The sequence below is a fragment of the Rousettus aegyptiacus genome, unplaced genomic scaffold (genome assembly GCF_014176215.1).
Source record: "Rousettus aegyptiacus isolate mRouAeg1 unplaced genomic scaffold, mRouAeg1.p scaffold_m13_p_6, whole genome shotgun sequence".
NCBI classification, from domain to species: domain Eukaryota; kingdom Metazoa; phylum Chordata; class Mammalia; order Chiroptera; family Pteropodidae; genus Rousettus; species Rousettus aegyptiacus.
In genome coordinates, this window is record NW_023416309.1 from 49,192,057 (window position 1) to 49,211,192 (window position 19,136).

Genomic DNA, 19,136 nt, shown 5'->3' on the forward strand with positions numbered 1-19,136 from the left:
TCTTTCCAATAGTGAACTGGTTAAAATATGTGGCATAATTTAAGTGTACCAGAACTGTTACAGAAAAGGAAAACAACACGATGTGATTTGAAATATCCAGCACGCACATTCACTTCATTAAATTAATGCTATTTCAATATTTATTGAACACAGATCTTTATTAAAGCCAGATAATTTGGCCAAGTAAGTTCCATAGTTTTGTGAGAAATCTGAATAGTACTGGATCATCAAGTTCAATGAGAAATTTTCACATATCTATGTGAAAATCTGCCTTTTGTAAAAGGCTAAATTTTGCCATCAATAATTTAAACAAAAATTAAAAATACAGCCGAGCATTCAATTTAACCTGCTTACTACTGTTCATTGATTTCTAATTAAGGATAAGATAAAGATAAACATGAAAAGCAAAAATTTCTAGTCTGGTTTAAAAAAGAAATCCAAGCAGTATGAATCAGTCTTGCCAACAGTCTGGAGAATCAGTTTGTTTAGTAAGCGGGGTATGTAAATAAATAATCAAAGATGACATTAAAATACGACTTGGTAAACAGGCATTACCTATTTAATAAGTACAATATATACATAGGATTCTCTTGAAAAGCTTCATTTTATACAGAAACATATTTACAAAATGAACAGTGTAATCAAATTAAAGATTATATGTACAATGCACACACACACATATATATATATCTGTCTACATATATGAAGTTTGGAAGAGAAACAAGTTTCATCATTGTACTCAAAATGGACAGCCATATTGCATTTTAAAAAAGAATTCCATTCCAGAAGAAAAATACATCTTTAATATACAATTATATTTTTCATTTATTTTCCCGAAAATTCTTGGTGTATAAATACTTTTTCAATTATTTTCTCTTGTTCAGCTGTGAAAAATTTTCAGGTTTCTGGTGCCACCAACTGGTGTTAAAAATTAACAATCTTACTGTCAAAAAATAACTGTTCTGTTTTAAAATAAAAATATTATTGAAAAATAGGCTACTGGAGTCAACATTCATAAGGCAAATTAACCATATTGAATAACAACATGATTGATAAAAATATTTTTACAAGGGTAGCACACATAACATTGACAATATTAATGGTTTCTAATGCCTTTTTTTTTTCTTCTAAATTTTGGTCTAAATTGTTATGTAAAAATCTTTAGAAAATAATAAACTGCAAACCAAAGTTCAGAAATACACATTAGATTCATCTTTATGAACATCAAGTAAGCATTAATAATTTACTAAAATGGCAAAATTGAATGCCATTTTATGGTCTTTGGGTTTTTTTTTTCCTTTTTAAGGAATATTTAATCACCAAACTATAACACAAGGATGGAAATGTGCATAACTATCAAGAAAACAGCAATCTGCTCTCAGCACACCTCAGTAAGGACTCACTTCTCGAAACTTCATACCAGAGTGAGACCTCGAGGTTATCTGCTTTTACCAGTGGATTAACCCTCTTCCCACAAGGGGCTGGATGAGAGCTACAGAGGCCCAAAGAGATCCCCCTACTTCCCCCCATATGTTTTCACTAGACCACAGGCTCCATGGGAACAGAAACTGCTGTCTGACCTGTTCACCAATATAATCACCCAGAAAGGGCCTGGCAATGGTTGGTTTTCAACAAATGTGATTATTAAAAGAATAAATAACATACTGGTAGCCTGATAAAATTTAATTTCAAGATAAACTGCTTTAAATGATTATAAAGATAGAAAGTTAAAAAGAAAATACCAAAGTTCAAATTCATTATTCTGCCCAAACCCCCTATTTTCAGTTAAAACTTAACAGACTAAAGTGGTATGGGAAAAAAGGGAGTCACAGTAGGTATTCACTTTAAAATTGAAATCCTGTGAAGTGTGTACATGTATACACACACAAAATAATTTCCTGCTCAAAGAAACCAAAATAGTGCTAATTAACCAAAACAGCCTTTGATTTGTATAATTCATAATAAAAGAAATTTTTCCCAAATCTCAGGTTTATCCAGACCATTGTCCTTTTCCTGACACCCCATTCTTCTTTCAAGACCCTCTAAATCCTTCCAACAGGAGCTGTTTGTGAATCAGTATAGAGATAAGAGATCTGATACATGTATGTTTTTTATACATTATTTTGTTCAGATTTGATCCATATAAAAAAGGATGTAGTAGAAACTAAAGAACAAAATGAAAATAGAGCATTTTCTTCCAAAGTTTTCCATAGTTTCTTACATTTGGGGGGGGGGAAGTAATAAGTTGAAATATGGTTTATAGTAGCTTCTAAAAACTGTTTCAAAATTAAGTTTCTCCAAATGACTGGTGGCACAAATGTCAACATTGGAATGTTTCAATTTTGGATGTAATAAAAGTATATATTTTTTAAAAGTATATAGACATAGGACACTATGGAACTGATCACTATTTGTCTCCACTAACATGTTTGTGTTTTAAAAGAAAAAAAAATACTGTAGTGTATGAATCTATATCACAAAAGCAGCCATAAAAATTTAGGTATGTTGGCTATTCTAGTTTTTAGCAGTATCGAGAGTATGACTAAGAACAAATGGAAAAATAATTCAGATTGATTGCACTTACTCTCTTGTGTTTCTTTATTTTGATAAATTACTATTGGTAAAAAAAACAAGACACCTTATGGTAAGACTAGGACTTTCTATAGCTATTTTAAAAATAAAATGTTTTTAAACATATGTTTCCATTTTGAAGTAAAAAAATTTTGGTTTGGGATGACAATATATAACTCAATATACAGAAGAAATAAGATACTACATTGAATCATCTAATCCTTAGTAAATGATCTTTTTAAACGATGATTAAAAAAATGTTAAAACACATTAAAGGCGTATTGCCACCATGAGCCCAACTTTGAGAGCCACACGATTCTTTAAAGGCTTTTAACTCATTATCCTAAAGCTTAAGGGAAGAAAAAAGAACTCAAAAATCCAAAACAAAAATGAGGCTTGCTGCAATATCTATCTGCGTATGAGCCAAGGTATCCTATCCTAGAAATGACCTAAAAAAAAAATAAAATTTGAAAACCACACACAGAAATTTAAACAGGTGGGAAATTATAAGTGAGAAAAAATTCAATGACAAAGAAATACTGACATTATAGCAACATTTAAGTACACATTTTAAATATTGGAAAAAACCAATAGGATACATAAATTTGGCTCTAAAATTCCTTTGGTTACAGATTTAAAATTTTTGTTTTAAATAAATATACTGAAACACATCATATTCGAGGACTGTAAGTTCACCCCACTATAACATATATCAACAGTAACAAATGGGCGCTCAAATGAAATGGTTAATAGTGCCATATACCACATTCTCTTGGGAACTGGTTCTTCATAAATATCTTAAACATTTATCTTCACATTTGATGTTAATAAAACTTAAGTGTTTCAGTGTCAAAGAATTCATTATTCATCTGTTGTAATAACTACCCTATTTCACATTTTAAAATATAACTGAAGTCCACAGAAATTTTCTAAATGAGCATGTTATTTAGAATCATATTTTATGTAACTGAAGATTTAAAAACTCAACTATAAAGTCAAATATTTTGAATCTGAAAAAAATGTACCTAACACACTTAAAAAAATCTCATAGGAGCATACAATGCCTGATCAATGGTAGTTACCATAAGCTATCTTTCCTATCAGTCTCAATAAAATTAAAAGATTTAAGAATCATTGTCATCCCCTTAACACACAACCAAATGCTATACTGGAGTGTCAAAACAAAAACTTTTATTACATCTTTAGTTTTAAGTTGGAAAAACAGCGTATTACTGAATGAATACCTGGTCCTTTCACACATAATTTTTAAAAGACAGAATCAATTTTGATATGTATTTTAAAGGGAAGAAATATGGAGAAGGAGTGTTCAAAAGCCCTTGTAATGTTAAGCACTTCATATGACTATCAGCGAATTAAATCAGGTTGTTTTGGTTCAATGACAGGCTGTTACTATACAAAAACAAATTTCATTAAGTTTATACTCAAAGTATACATAGCAATGCACTCCTAATGTAAAAGGATATTTTTTATACCAATGAAACAAAACAAATTTTTTACTGGCTCACACATAAAGCAAAGAAACACTTCCGAAAATACTGGGCAGTGGCACCTGCTCCTTGTGTGGTTTTCGTCTCTCTGCTGATCAACAGTTTCGTGCTAGGTTTTCTTCGTCCTCTGTTCTAGTTCGTGCTGGTGTTTAATAAGACGTTCTATTTCTGTGCCAAGTGTTTGTAGATTTTCCTTGAACCATTGGAGAAGGATCAAAAAGAAAACAGAACTACTAAGTATAATAAGTAAAAAGATTCAGTTTGAACTACTTAATGGAAATTTTGAAGCTGAAAGAGTAATGATTAGTCTTAAATGCTATGGGAGATAAACAAGGCAGTCAGCTGTTTCAGTGGTCTGACACATTTCAGAGACATACTTAATCTTTTCCCTGAAGCTACAGCAAATTCTATTGCATAAAATTATTACTTGATTTAAAAAATATATTTTTAAAATCCATTACCATCAAGGTCCAAAAATAGCACAAATAGAATAGTTGGGTCAGACAACAGCTGCAAAAAATAAAATAAAGCTAGAAAATACTTTAGGAAGTAAATGCCTCAATCTTAAAAAAAGTCTCAGTAATCAATTTTAACAAATTATAATTTTAACAAATTGAATTTAAAAATTACAGTTTTTAACAAATTATCCAATAGCTAACCTGATTTTTTGTTATTTCTTTCTTTCATTGCTAGTTTCAAAAATTATACTTTTCTAAAAGAGAGAAACACAAAAAATTTATCTCTGGCTATCTTACATTTAGAAACAATCTATGTGCTAGATCAAACTATGACAGAGGCATCATTTTGCCATGTTTACTGGCCGGTAAGTGAATGAGAACAACAAATACCTTCAAAGTAATATTTTTTAGTAATGTATCCTCCAAAACGGCCTGTAATTTTCGGTTGATCTCCAAAGAGAGTTCCAATGTTAATCCACTATCAGCTGGATGGGATGTATATAGAGATGCCATGATGCCACCCCGTCTACTTAAATGGACTTTATTAAAATCAGATGCCTCTGAAGAAAGTGTGCCTGATTCTTCCCGTAAAATGTAACTCTGAATTATTCTGCAAAATAAAACAACACTATCAATTATGTACCTGCAGAATTAAAAACGTTAGAATTTACAAGTCAACTAATCATAAGCATAAAGATGATCAGCATGAATACCTATTAGGTTAATAACAGAACTTGCTATACTAAAAAATAAATGAAGTTTCCTCATTCAGATGTCTTCTTTAATGATCTCATTTTTGTTCTAACATGGATTTTAGATTAAAGATAAACACTGCTTTTCTATTTCTTTTCTTACTACTTTAGACTTAGAACTGTATTTTACTCTTTTTCTTTCAAAAGTCATGGGCAAGCTTTTTCCTAAGTCTAAAATTATTTCAAAATAAAAAAGTCATGAGTAAAGACCTGTGTGTGTGTGTGCGTGCGTGCGTGCGTGTGTGTACCTCTTAAATGAATACAGTATTTTTGAGGAATGTGGCACAAAGGCTCTGGAGCCTCAGAGCTGGGTTTGGATCTCTATCTCTCAGTCTGTCACTTACAGGATGAGTGGTGATTTTGGAACATTTAGTGATTTGACCTGAGTCCCAGTAACTTATCTGCCAAATTACAGAATTCATCCTCTCCCTGAACAGATGTAAGAAATCAATGAGATATTGTTAAGTCACAGGCATGCTGCCCTGTACTTAGCAGGTGCCCAATAAAATAACCCACAATGTCCTACTCAACAGGAAAGATAATCCACAACCTTATATATCTTTTAGAATCACAGTCATGAAAATAAAAAGAGAAGTTGAGCACTATCTTTTTAAGTCCAAAATTATTTTGGTATCTTAAAAAAATTAATGTCTACTGAACTCTATTTATCACCTCAAAGGAAAGATCTGCATTTTCTTTCATCTCTGTATTTCCAAACCTATAACTAATAATTGATCGTTAAAAGATTAAGAACTCAATTACTATAAGAATTATTTTTTGAAAGATGAGATCTTGATGTGGTTAACTTGAAAACAGTAACTTTTCCAGCTGAATAATGGTATTTCAAACACAGATAATGTTATAATAATAATAATAATAATAATAATAAAAAATACTTTGTTTTTTTCCTAATTTCTTCCACCAATTGTTTGATGTGATCCTCCATAAATTCTATCTTTTCATTTTTCCGGGCATGTGCTTTCTGCAGCCTCACTATTCTCTCAATCAACATGGCCTTGTCTACTTCTGGAAAGTTATCCACGGCTCCTGACGACCCAGTATTTTCTGGAGATCGATCTTCTGCACTGCTTCGAGCATTGATGGACCCTAACGACAAAATAAGGTTTAGACATTATACTAACTCTAGTGTCATCTCTAATCTCATATTATTTCTTCCGTTTTCATTTTCAAATATTCAGTCTAACAGAGTTGGGTACAGAACACATGCCACACAGGCCAAAGTTCTTATTTCTGAATATACTAGTAACCAGAAGTACAAATCTACTATGTCTTTCGGGAACAGGATGAGGAAGTACCAACAAGAAGAAACTTAAGAAAAAATCAGAAATAACAAGTCTGAAGTAAGACCAAAATTAAACCAAGAGAAAGACACATATAGAGAAGACAGAATATAGCCAGTTTGGTTAAGCGCAGGAGCTGGTTTTCCTAAGTTCAAATCCCACTCTTCCATATTCTAGCTGTGTGACTTTGGACAAGTTATTTAACTCTCTGTACCCTGGTTACTTCATCTCAAAATGGGAATAATGACATCGCTTACCTCAAAGGTATATTATCCTCATTTAAATGAGTTAATATATGTGAAGTGTTTAGAACAATGCATATACAGTAAGCACTAAGTAAATATTAGCTACTATTTTTATTAACAGCTGAAAACAACCTTTGATTCTCTTTAGCCTACAAAGATGTGGTTTTTTCCCCCCACTTTGTAGATTTAAGACGAGTAATATATCGAATCAAAAGTTATATACTAATAAATGGCAGAGCTGGAATTTAAATACCTACATGTAATTTCAAACCCATGTTTTTTTCTACTACGCAGTTTTCCCACTATTGTAACAGTTGAACATATTTTCTTGCTGAATATGCAACTCCTGGAAGGGAATGCAGCGCAGTGGCATGCAAGGACCCTAGAATCTAAGAGTTTAGTTGCTGTGGACTTGGGGCAAGTTATGGAAACACTCTGAATCTTAGTTTCCCCATCTGTAAAATGGACATTATCACACCTCACGTGACTGCTGCAGAGTAAATGATATGTTTCAAGCATTTAGTATAATTCCTAGCATTCTAAAAATGATAAATACATTGATAATTTGTTAATTATAATTTTCATGTTACCAATCATAATTTCATAGACGCTATTCATTTCTGCTTTAGACCATAGACATATTTACGAGAAAAACTAATAGATTAATAAATACATAAGTGTATATATATATATATATATATATATATCTGATATATAATGTAGCCATTTCATTAGTTCTCAGATGTTAAAAGTAAAAGAGGGATCATACTATATATAACACATCTCTCTATGTGGATGAATAGAAATCTGAATTTAAAAATCGAAGGGGAACTTATTGCACAGAATAAAGAAGAAGCAGGTAAGAAAAAAGGAGGCAGAGAAACAGACAACATGACAAACTTGTAACCCTGGGTAATAATCAGAACTTAAACATTTAACTGGAAATATTTTTTACAATATATTTATGTACAACTATCACTTTTTAAAATTCAAATGAAAGAAAAGCATATTAATATATTTTACAATAAAAAATGCTATTTCTCTTCATAGTCAATCATTAACTAACACTAGTCATTTTTACCTGATGAACTAGAACGACTTCCCATGCTGCTGACTTCTTTATCGTAGCTTCCGTTCTCAACCTGATCTAATTTTCTTCGTGCTACAGGGAAAAAAGTGAGTACCTGTGACAATTATCATGACCATTTGCCTCCACTACCTCTGATTTTAATTGCTAAAATCACTTAGGCCAAAATGGCAGAGAGAGCAAGGGGAATTTCATGAAGACATGCTTTAGACAGGAGGGCTGTAGGTATCATTTATAAAAAATGACAACTAGAAATGTGCAGGTCAAATACAAAATATGTAGAAACGACATTATGATAATTGATACTGGTAATCACTAAGGTGCACTGAGCATAACTTTTGGAGCCTTGTAGAAGAGTACCAGAAATTCACCCTCACCCCCAAATTCTCTTTAATTATATCTATAAAAACAAACTGAATTCTTATGGCAAATATCTGAATACATTTCTATAAAGAAAACGCTAAGTCTCCTTTACTATTATATTCGTCCTATTTTGACACAAATAAAGCAGAGGGGAATAGCAGAGAATAAGAAGTCAGAATGCAAATCTCATTCATCTTTGTGTCTAAGCACAGAGCACAGACTCCCAATAACTGTATGGATTTTTAAATCAAAGAGATCTGGGTTCCTGATCTGGTTGTTAATCATTATGTCTGGTTAATCTACAACTTTCTTGAGTCTCAGTTTCCTATAAAATAAAGAGTTAGGTCTCAACACTCTCTAAGTTAGAAGTCTACAAGTTGGGGTGCAGGTACCCTAGATGCTGCCATAGACACTGCACAAAACAATTCATAGATATGCGTAGGCAGAAAATATCAGAACTTCTAATTTATACTTATAAATCTGATCTTTTAAAATTTATATTTTCTTTTTTCTAATACACATAAAAGAGTAATACATGTTTAAAATTTATAAATAAATATAAGTTGGAGAACAAATACTTATGTACCTTTTACTAATAGAAGTATGTGATAGAAAACGTTTAGACGCTACTGCCCTGAAGTACTTTTCCAATTCTTACATTTTGTGGTTCTGTGAATGCTAAATGTCCTTTAGCATAAAAAATGCTACACACTATTCATGTAACTGCAAGAAGTTTAGCAATTTGGTTTGTGAATATTAATACACTAAAAAGAACATAAGGCTCTAATCAATGTGGTAGAACCTGATGTAAAATATATATCTCTCTATAAATTCTAATAATTAAAAGAAACAAAAAATATTCAAGGCCTGAGCATGGCAGAATTTCATACCTTGCTGAAGTTGCTTGGTAAGATCCTTGACACTAGAGGCATGCTTACGTCTTTGAGTTACTAAGTCATCTTTCAATTCTTCGACCTGGGTACTCAGTGCTTTAACTTCTGTTTGCTTATAGGTGAGCTCAGCTTGCAGAGCCTGGACTTCCTCTTTTCGCAATTCTTCCTCTTTCAACAATCTACTTTCCTGAATATTAAGCGAAATTTAAAAAAACATTAATTTTAATAGGTGACTGTATGTTTCCATTATTTCTCATGGTTTAAAGCATTCAAAATACAAGGTCCTGACAGAAGATCCTTCTATCACCACTCCTTACTAGGTTTTGTTTACTGAGCTCCTCAAATTCTTCCTGTAGTAATGCAGGGGGATACATTAAATACATCTGCCGTTCTCTACATGCAAAACAATATGTGACACAGGTCTCTGTATTTTTAGACCAAAGCCCCAAATTATTTTTATAAGTAGCTTGAAGTTGCTCTCATAACTTGTAAAATATTAAACAATTTTTAAACTAAAAAAATACAAAAATTTCAAGTATTTTTAAAATATATATAGTATTTCCAACTAAGAATGACAAAACTCTGGTTTTCTTATTTTCAAATGTGAAATACTTCTTCATAACTAGTTTAGGGAAAATTCTATTATAAATTACGTAAGTTGAAAGAAAAAATGAACAGTTCTCACAGCATTTGAAATGATAATAGTGCCAATAAAAAAGAGTTTAGATCAACTACCACTAGGTTAACGATATTAGGGAAATTTAATCTGTGCTTCTTGCTACGTTGCTTTAAATGTTAACTGCACATTTATACTTACCAAATTAATATTTGTCTGTTTCATTTGCTCACATTGGCTTTGTAACTGACTTTCACTACAGGAAAGTTTATCAAATTGTGACTGTAAAGAATTGGATTCAGACTGAAGTTGTGCATTCTTACTAGTGAGCTTTTCTGTAAATAGCAGTAGCTCAGATTCTCTTTTCCTACTGCCTTCGATGTCTTTTTGTAGATCATTAATCAAAGAATTAAGACTTTCCACATCTTCTTTCAAATTTTCAATTTCTTGTTTACCTCTAAAAAACAAAGTTTATATTTAAGAAAAAATTAAACCATTAAAAGACATTAAGTTAATGGTTTGGGAATTTTCATAGAATGAAATGCTCTATAAAGGTACTTTTATTCATTCATCTAAATATTTATGAATGACTAATACATACTGGGAACTAAGAGCTGAGAATATAAGTGAGCAGGACCAACAGTCAGAGCTTTTAGTCAAGTAGGAAAATTATATGAGGGTAATAAAACATTTTTGATGATAAAAGCACAGAGCGAGTCACCTAACCTAGTATGATGCTTGAACTAACAGTTAAAATAAAGGTGAGCAAACTTTTCGGGTGAAAGGCTCAGATAGTAAACAATTTAGGCCTCAGGGGGATATGGCCTTTTTCGTTTACCTCTGCCACTGCAGCGTGAAAGCAGCAACAGACTACACATAAAGGAAAGAGAGTGGCTATGTTTTCTGTGTTCCACAAAAAAAGGCAGTGGGCTGGATTTGGCTTGTAGGGCATAGTTTGCTAATTCTGACCAAAAGGAAAAGTAGGAGTGAACAAGAAAACAAAATATGTTCCAGATGGAGGAAATAATATGTGCTCAAGTTGAGAAGGGAACAAGAAAATGGCTTCTTGTTGGTCTTCACAAATAGGTGTCCAATATTGATGAAGATAAGGATAAGCACTCTATCCCTACCATTGAATACAGGGCGTGACATTTATAAGATGATCACTCAACATTAGTTAATCAACTACTGCTGGAACACAAGAGTGAAAAAGTAGAAGGCATAGAGAGAGAAGCAAGGGATGGGTCACTAATGACCTCCTCAGCTATGTTAAGGCTTCTGAACTCACCAAGCAATCTTGAAGGCAATGAGAAATCATTGAAAGGTTTTGAGATTGCCTTTTTAAAAAGCCTATGGTGCTAACCACAGCGTGGGAAACAGATTAAAAGTAAGCACAAACAAACAAAAACACCAGTTTAGAAGCTGTGGCAGTTTTCCAGACTAGAGTTAAAAATGGCTTGGATAATGGTAGCAGCAGCAGGAATATAAAAAGTGAGTGGACTTGAAAGACATGAAAAGTTAGCAGTAATAACACTTTGTGACTGGTTAGATGTATGAATATAAGGAGAGAAGAGCCAAGGTGGCCCCCAGGCTCCTGGTTGGAAAACCATGTGGATACTACACTCATCGCTCATCTCAGGAACATCAGAGACGCAGATTTGTGGGTGGGATAGATGAATCTGCTTTGGACTTATTAAAGTTTGATACCTGTTGTCTGAAGCTCAGCAAAAAGAGCTGAAGGTAATGACTTGAAGGTCCTGTGGCATACTGTAAGAACAGATAGCATCACCCAGGGTTATAATAAAATAAGAAAAGAGAGTTTTATGACAGAATGAGAAGGCTGCCAAGGAGACTGAGAAAAAAGAGTGGCCGGCAAGTGGGGGAGAACATCAGGAGAGCATGATGAAACGAAGCCAAAGGCATGTCAAGAAAGATAACAGGCTCAGTGGTATTAATGCTGAAAATTTAAGCAAGGCTTAGCCTGGAGAAGTGTCTACTAGAATAAGAAGGCATTAGCAGTTTTTAATGGAATGTTGGGGTAGAAACCAGAAAGAAGTGGAGAGAAATAGAACAAAGAAGTGAAAAAATGAGGGACAAGTATGGATGATTCTATAAAGATGTTTGGTTGTGAAGAAAAGGAGAAAGGTGGGAGAAGGTCATAGGAGTTTTGATGGTTTTAAGATATAATAATATTTAAATGTAGAAAGAAAAAAAGCCAGTAGAAAAAGAAGGGTAAGAGATAAAGCATAAAGAAGGAATAATTAACGAAGATCCTGAGAAGGCGGGAGAGCACTTCTTCCCGAATAATAGAAGAAAAAGAAAGAATGGTTGCAAATGCAGGCCAAGTTCACGGGACTTACAGCAAGAAGTTAAGAGAACTGTCAATTCATAGCTACGATTTTTTTTGCAAAGTAAGAGATAATTGCCTGCCAAGAGTAAATGGGGTGAGAAGAACAGAAGTGTGAAGAAAGCAGTAAGATTTGGAATAGATGCTAAGCAGATGGGAGAGAAGGCTCTGACTAAGGACATGTGGTAGGATTAGAGGTATACTCTTATTCCCATTTGAGGTTGCTAACCATGAATTGATAGCAGCATCGCTCTGGATGATGGTGAGGATTTCTTTAGTCTGAGTATCAGTGGGGTATGAAAAGTATTTGGATTCAACCTGAATCCATGCTCTTCTAAGTAATGTCATGAGCAGAATTTAGCTAAATGGTTTTATGAGAAGCCAAGAAATAATTTCAGCTCCTGACCTCAAGCAACATACATGCAAAGATATAATACATATCTACCTTTTAGAAGAAAAAGTAAGTACTGTGCAAAAATTAACAGAATTTGAAAGCCAAGGAATGGATAAGGAAACTAAAATCCATTCTGTCTTATAAACTTTTACTGCCAATGTTTAGGGAATATAAACTTTGATTTTTAGAAGCCATAATGGGAACTTTAAAGAAAATCCAAACAAGTTGTAATGAAGACAAGAAATTTAAATTTTTTAGCTAGTAACACTATAAAATTATTCCGTTTAATGAAATAATTGCATTTAAAAATAGAACCCTGAGTTAGAATTTAAAAACCTGTTGATTAGCATAAATAGAAGTTGCTCATTTTATACCTTTGATGCTGCTCCTGCATCTGATCCACGATTTTCACTTTGTCCAATAAATTCTGAATTTCAGCTTTTTGACGATTAATAATTTCCTTATATTTTGATAATTCATCTTCTGTTCTTAATCGTTCATCTTCTAGACATTTCACCTATTACATCATCATAACCAAGTTAAACTACAAACAATATGTACTTGTTCCTTAATAACTATTTCAGATAGTGGTTATATGCTAAGAATCTAAGCTTAATTCTGAAGCAGTCAGTATTAATGTGAAGAAAACATAATGAGAAGTTAACAGTTCTGGGTTTCAGTCTCTGATTTCTACCCATTTAGGCATGGAAATTTTAGTACGTCACTTAATTTTTGCTGAATCTCCATTTCCTCACCTGAAAAGAGAATATACCTTCCTATCTACCTCAAAGAACTGTCATGGAGAACAAATAGAAGGACACGTGAAAAAAACTTTAAAAATTATTAAGTGATTGCAAATTCAAGATGGTTACATAAAAGCCTGTTTCTAAATAAATGAATGATATTCGATAAGATGTTTTACAATCATATTAAGGGAAATACTATTCTTACAATAAAAGCAATAAACACTGGTAAGAATAGAAATTAAAACTGTATCCGAGACTATTAAATATACTCAGAAGAAATATAAAGTCTTTCTGTTATTTTCTTATACTCGCAGTTCTAAAATTAAACTAATCTTCCCAATTAATTTAACAATAAGTGACTTTGGATCAGTGGCCCAAGGATAAGTTATAGAATACAGCAAATGTGTAATAAAACGGGATTGTTTGGCAAATACTTCAAAGGGACTGGAGTGGGAGACATTTCATTTCAACAATAGTTAATTTTATTGCTAATAAACTGATATTATACTCATGAGTTCTTTTACTTTGGAAAGCAAATAGTAAATAATAAATAAATATCCTTTCCCCAACATTTCAAAAATCAGAATGAGTCCAAAATTAAAAATATTTATCTTTCCTCTTGAGTCATGATTAAAAATTTAATTACCTTTGTTCTCAGGGTCCGCAGCTCATCCATGCCCTCCTTAAATGTCCTCTTCAGATCTTCCAGTTCCTTTATTTTGGCATGATGCATCTTTTAAAAAGTTTAAAAGAAACCACAAATCGTTATGTACTAAACTATATCTCAAATTTACTGCCAGCTCCTCTCAAAAAGTCTTAAAAGTAGATGACAACAGATACTTGGCATTTCTTTCCTTTTGTATTTATGACACAATACATATTATCTAGGGTATACATAAAACTACTCACTTCTAGCTGGTCAGATTTTTCTTGCATTTGTTTTTCAAGTTCTCCTTTAGTGACTCTAAGCTTGGCATCAAGCTCATTTGATTTAATTTCTTCTGACTCCTAATAGAAAGGAAATGAAAAAGATATGAATTAATTCTTAAAGTTTTATACTTTGAAAAGTGATGAAGGCTTTGGCAATTAAGCTTATTAATTGAGAAATACAAAGCTTATTTATTTAAAAATGATGACTGCACCGAAATATTTAAAATGTCAATTTTGCATGAACAAGAATAGCATACTTAAGATACATAACACAATAGTGGTTTTCTTTTTAAGTTATACATTTCCTTGTACTCTTCATTCTTCTGACATTTGCTAGTGTTTTTATTTATTTGGTTAAAAACTTTCTAATAACTTCTCTACTTAACATAGGGAATAGCCTGTATTTTATTTAATTGTCCCACGAAATACATTACATACTTGAAATGTTACAGATAAAAAAAGGTAACAACAAAAAAAAAGAGTACTGATATTTGGCATAATTTGCTACCAATCTACTTGAAAAGTTAGGCATACCTGGTATGTTTTTATCATATCCTGACAATTTTTTCGTATCTGATCTGCTTCTTCCTTTGCTTGAGTTAACCTTGTTGTTGTCTCTTTGAGTTTATCTTTGGTTTCCTGCATTGACAAAAAGAAAGTGACACACTGGGGCACAATGATGTGATGAATGGTAAGAGCAGTGAGCAGAGGACAGAAAGTTCTTGTCTCAGCACTGCCACTGAGGGGCTGAATAAGTGAAACCCATTAAATAAAGTTAAGTTTGATAGGGTTTTTCAGCAAATCATGTGCATTTACTAACTAATCTGATATGACAAGAGCAAATACTAAACAGTTGTTTGCACACACACATAAGACAATTCTTTGGTTCATGGCCATGATATCTAGTCAAAAACTGCTTTTATAGATTCATACTGCAATTTGGTTTCTGTTCCTAACCACTCTAAAACAGCAATTCTTAAGGTTTACAGGGATTACTCTCTCAGCAAATTCAGTGACTTTCATTTTCTCATTCCTTATTCTTGACTTTGCTCCAGTTCTGACCTCTCCTAACCCTGAATACCCTTCCTGTTTCCATTACAAGACAGTATACTCCTGTTTTGTCCCTCTTTGTTGTTGCTTTGTCTCCTTGACTGGATTTCTACTTTCTGTGGTGATTTTCCAAGATACAGCCCTGTCCTATAGCTCTTTCTCCAAATTCCTTCAGTGTATCATCCAGTCCCATGGTTTTGGCTAATATGTGGATTTCAAATGAGAATCATCTCCTCCAAGTAGCTTCCCTTCAGAAAGGGGTAAATGCTGCTATCCTGCCTTCCCATCGATAGAATCCATGGCATCCCTAGATTATAACAACTGACACACTGGACTGTACGTGTTCTCTCTGACTGAGGATACAGCTACTCGGCAGCACCTAACTCAGTACTGAGCACATATTAATGCTTCAAATTGTATCTGCTGAATTAATAAAGGAATACGTAATATAAACCTTCTGCTCTAGTTAGTGAAATACTCATTTCACTTTTTTCTTGTTGTTCTTCCACTTGGAATGCCTTTCCCTTCATCCCTGAACCATTTAAACTCCTTCTATCCTTCACACACTGCTTCTTGTATGCCATTGTTATTGTATAAATATACCATTCAATTAAGCTCTGAATTATGTACTTTCAGCTGCTGGACTTTTAATAATAATTTGACTTATATTAAAACTCAGTATCACTTTTAAAATATAAACATTTGGAGACTTTTTCAAATAGTTTATTTTTTTAAATTAAATTTAGAATATTACTTCTACAAGAAGACAGAGGAACTTTGTTTTTTGTTTTTTTCCCCTCAAATTTTATATCATCAACTGAATCTGACACATAGTAGCTACTCACTTAATTCACTCAAAAATTAGCAACTGAGAGATTCCAAGATGCCAAAAATATTTATTAAATAATTGAATAAAAGAAAAGTAAGAATCACATTAAATGTGTTTTGGTCAAAGTATTAACTGTTTCATTCATTCAGTATTCACTGAGCACCTATTATGCACCAGGCATATAAGTAAAAATATGTTATATTGGATAGTGACAAGTACTAAGGAGCGAAAATAAAGACATGAGAAAGTTTACAGGGGTTGATGAAAATTCAGAAAGAGCAGCCTGGGAAAGTCCCATTGAGCAGGTGATAGATGGGTAAAGACTCTAAAGGACTGAGCAAGATTTGCTAAGAGACTGGATATGGCGACTAAGAAAACTCAAGAATAAATCTAAAGGTTTTGGCCTGAGCAACTAAGAGGATGGACTGCCTTTTGTTGAGATGGGAAAGCAAGGTGGGGAAGGGGCATGTTAGCCACTCACTTTTAAACTTGTTAAGTTTAAGATGCCAATGAGCCATCCAAGATGTCAGATGTCAAGTAGCCACTTTAATATATAAACGTGGAATTCTGAGTAAAAGTTACAAATCTAGGAGTCACTAGCATACAGTTTTCTACTGCTATGTTTTCATGTTTTTCAAGTTCACTAGTCTTGTCTTCTGGAGTGTCTGTTCATTCGATCAGTGTATTTTTTTGCCTCAGATGTTATATCGATTTGGCCTTTTTAAATATCTCCCATGTTTCTCCTTAACAATACTTATTACACTTTTATCTGTCTTCCCAAATATATGGCATGCAAATATATATACATACATATATATTAACTTTTTAATATCCTTATCCACTAATTCATCCATGTGATTTCGAGAAGAATTATAGAAAAGAACACAGAATATAGTTTTACTAAGTGAGATAATAGCAAAGCTAATTAAAAGTGAGCCCGGGTTTCTAATTAGTGAACCTTATGAGTAAATAACCATTTAAGAATGAGGCTATTGTTGACAAATGATAATCTGGGGGAAGAGCATAGTGAAGTAAGTGGTGGAGTCTTGCCAAAGGATTGAATCATAAAATATACCATCCCCTAGTCTCACATTAGATCTGCAGCATATTCCAGTCTAGTACTTCCTGCTGCACTAGACTGTGTCTTGACACCCAAGACTCCACTCTGAGGCAAAAATGTCTGGCAAGTACACAGCAAAGTCAAACCAAGTTCTATAAAGATCTGCCACCTCCACCAGCCATACCTATGCTCCAGTGAGATGATCTCATCCTACAGTTTTCTCAGATAATTTTTCTATACAAATATCCAAAGATTAACAATTCTACTGACTTTATAATTTTTTTCTCCCCTCTTTAATCCCCCCCAACTCCCACTTCTGCCCCTGACCGATGGATGTTGCTGTTTCCCTTTAAGAACTGGATCTCTGAAGGTCGGGTGTCTCCTCCCACAATCCCACGGCATGCACCCGGGGCCTGGCCCCCCAGAGCCTGGCATGCCCGGCATACTCGAGAGGCCTGGCACACCCAGGGGGCCTGGCGTACCGGGGTATGGTCCATGGCTCCACCTGGGGCGCAAACCCACAACCTTCTGTGTGTAAAGCAGACGTGGTAACCACTACACTATGGAGCCACCCAGTTCTATCGACTTCAGAATTATTTAGTGAGATAACTCATGATTATGGTTTCAAACAATATCATTAAGCCTATTTTTGAAAACTTGGAAATTACTGCCATAACTGTGCTCTTTTATCTGTCATATTTTAGAGCTGTTCTTTTATTTCACATTCTGTCATCTTCAGATTTTTATTACCTGTAATACAAGTTCAGTTAGTGCTTAAAATTATAGCATCAGGAATCAGCCTTTATCATCATTCTTCATTACAGTAAGTTTTTGGTAAAATGATATTCTTAAGTAGGCACAATACCAATGGATCATATTCATAATAAAAATTTAACTTATTCTTAAAATATTTATATTACCTTTGTACTTAAATAAGAATTTATATTTCTTGATCAGAAGACTCCTAGCATCAGTGGTATTTTAAAAATTTCCCAGAGTATACTTACCATTTTTATAACCTACAGATTCTCCTCTTCCTCTCAAATTTCTGACAATGTTTAATATGAAGTATAAGATACCAAAAAATGCTTAAAGAACAAAGTCAGTTTGGGTGATAAAATTTAACATTCTACTCAATTTAATATGTAAATCATATAAGAAAATATCTTTTCATAATCGCCAAATATTCAGGCCCATTCTATCATATAGGAGTCACTAAATTAAGTTTTATGGCTCATTAACTACTACTGCATTTGCTCTTAAAACCAATTCTAATAATTTTCCCATTGCATTATCGTACTCACCTTGTGTGAATCCATTTCTGCTTTTAATTTGTTTTGTGCCCATTTTACTTTAATGATGTGAGAGCTGATATCTTCCTTTAATTTGTCTATTTCTTTGATGAGTCTAGAAGTTTCACCTTCCTAAAATAATATCACGAGGTCACATTTTTCATTTAACAATCAACCAAATATTTGTGTATCTTTTATATTTTCTCAAAATAATTAATGCAATAACAGTATAATTCAGAAGCTGGCACGTTATGGACTATGAGCTATAAAACTGATTTAAGAGGCATATAATAAGAGCATAGTAAAATCTTATATCCAATTAACAGACATAACTAACATTTATTTTAACCAACTAGATATGTTGCAAGTAAAAACTATCTTTAAGATTCTTCTTAACCAGCTGGCTTTAAGGTAAAATACGAAATTAAACTGATTTTTGCCAGAATTCCTGAGAACAATGACAACATTCCTGAACTAAAAGATAATTAATAACAGTAATGTTCATCACCCAGAAATGCTAAAACACTGGAAAAATGACCACGTCATGAGGCTGCAACTTAATGCATGGGCTCTGAATAGCTCAATAATGGAATCTCCTTAGCATCTAAGAACATGTTTTTTTTCCCCAAAGAAATATAAATTCTATTCTATGATGAGTGTTACATTAAGATTCTGATTTACTTATTAAACTATG

The 19,136-nt window shown here is 33.0% G+C and overlaps 1 protein-coding gene across 1 annotated transcript in view; it reads right to left on the minus strand.

The window, feature by feature from the left end:
* Window positions 1-531: 531 nt before the first annotated feature.
* The window catches only part of CCDC186 (coiled-coil domain containing 186), a 42,004-nt gene continuing 23,399 nt past the window's right edge, over window positions 532-19,136 (minus strand). Inside the window, exons 6-16 of the mRNA XM_036222633.1 lie at window positions 18,455-18,574; window positions 14,746-14,850; window positions 14,191-14,289; window positions 13,928-14,014; window positions 12,910-13,052; window positions 9,996-10,251; window positions 9,176-9,365; window positions 7,917-7,997; window positions 6,186-6,396; window positions 4,928-5,147; window positions 532-4,272 (exon numbers count right to left, since the gene is read on the minus strand). Coding sequence (XP_036078526.1) covers window positions 4,189-4,272; window positions 4,928-5,147; window positions 6,186-6,396; window positions 7,917-7,997; window positions 9,176-9,365; window positions 9,996-10,251; window positions 12,910-13,052; window positions 13,928-14,014; window positions 14,191-14,289; window positions 14,746-14,850; window positions 18,455-18,574 — 1,596 coding nt within the window. The 3' untranslated portion in view covers window positions 532-4,188. The remainder of the gene's footprint in view (window positions 4,273-4,927; window positions 5,148-6,185; window positions 6,397-7,916; window positions 7,998-9,175; window positions 9,366-9,995; window positions 10,252-12,909; window positions 13,053-13,927; window positions 14,015-14,190; window positions 14,290-14,745; window positions 14,851-18,454; window positions 18,575-19,136) is intronic.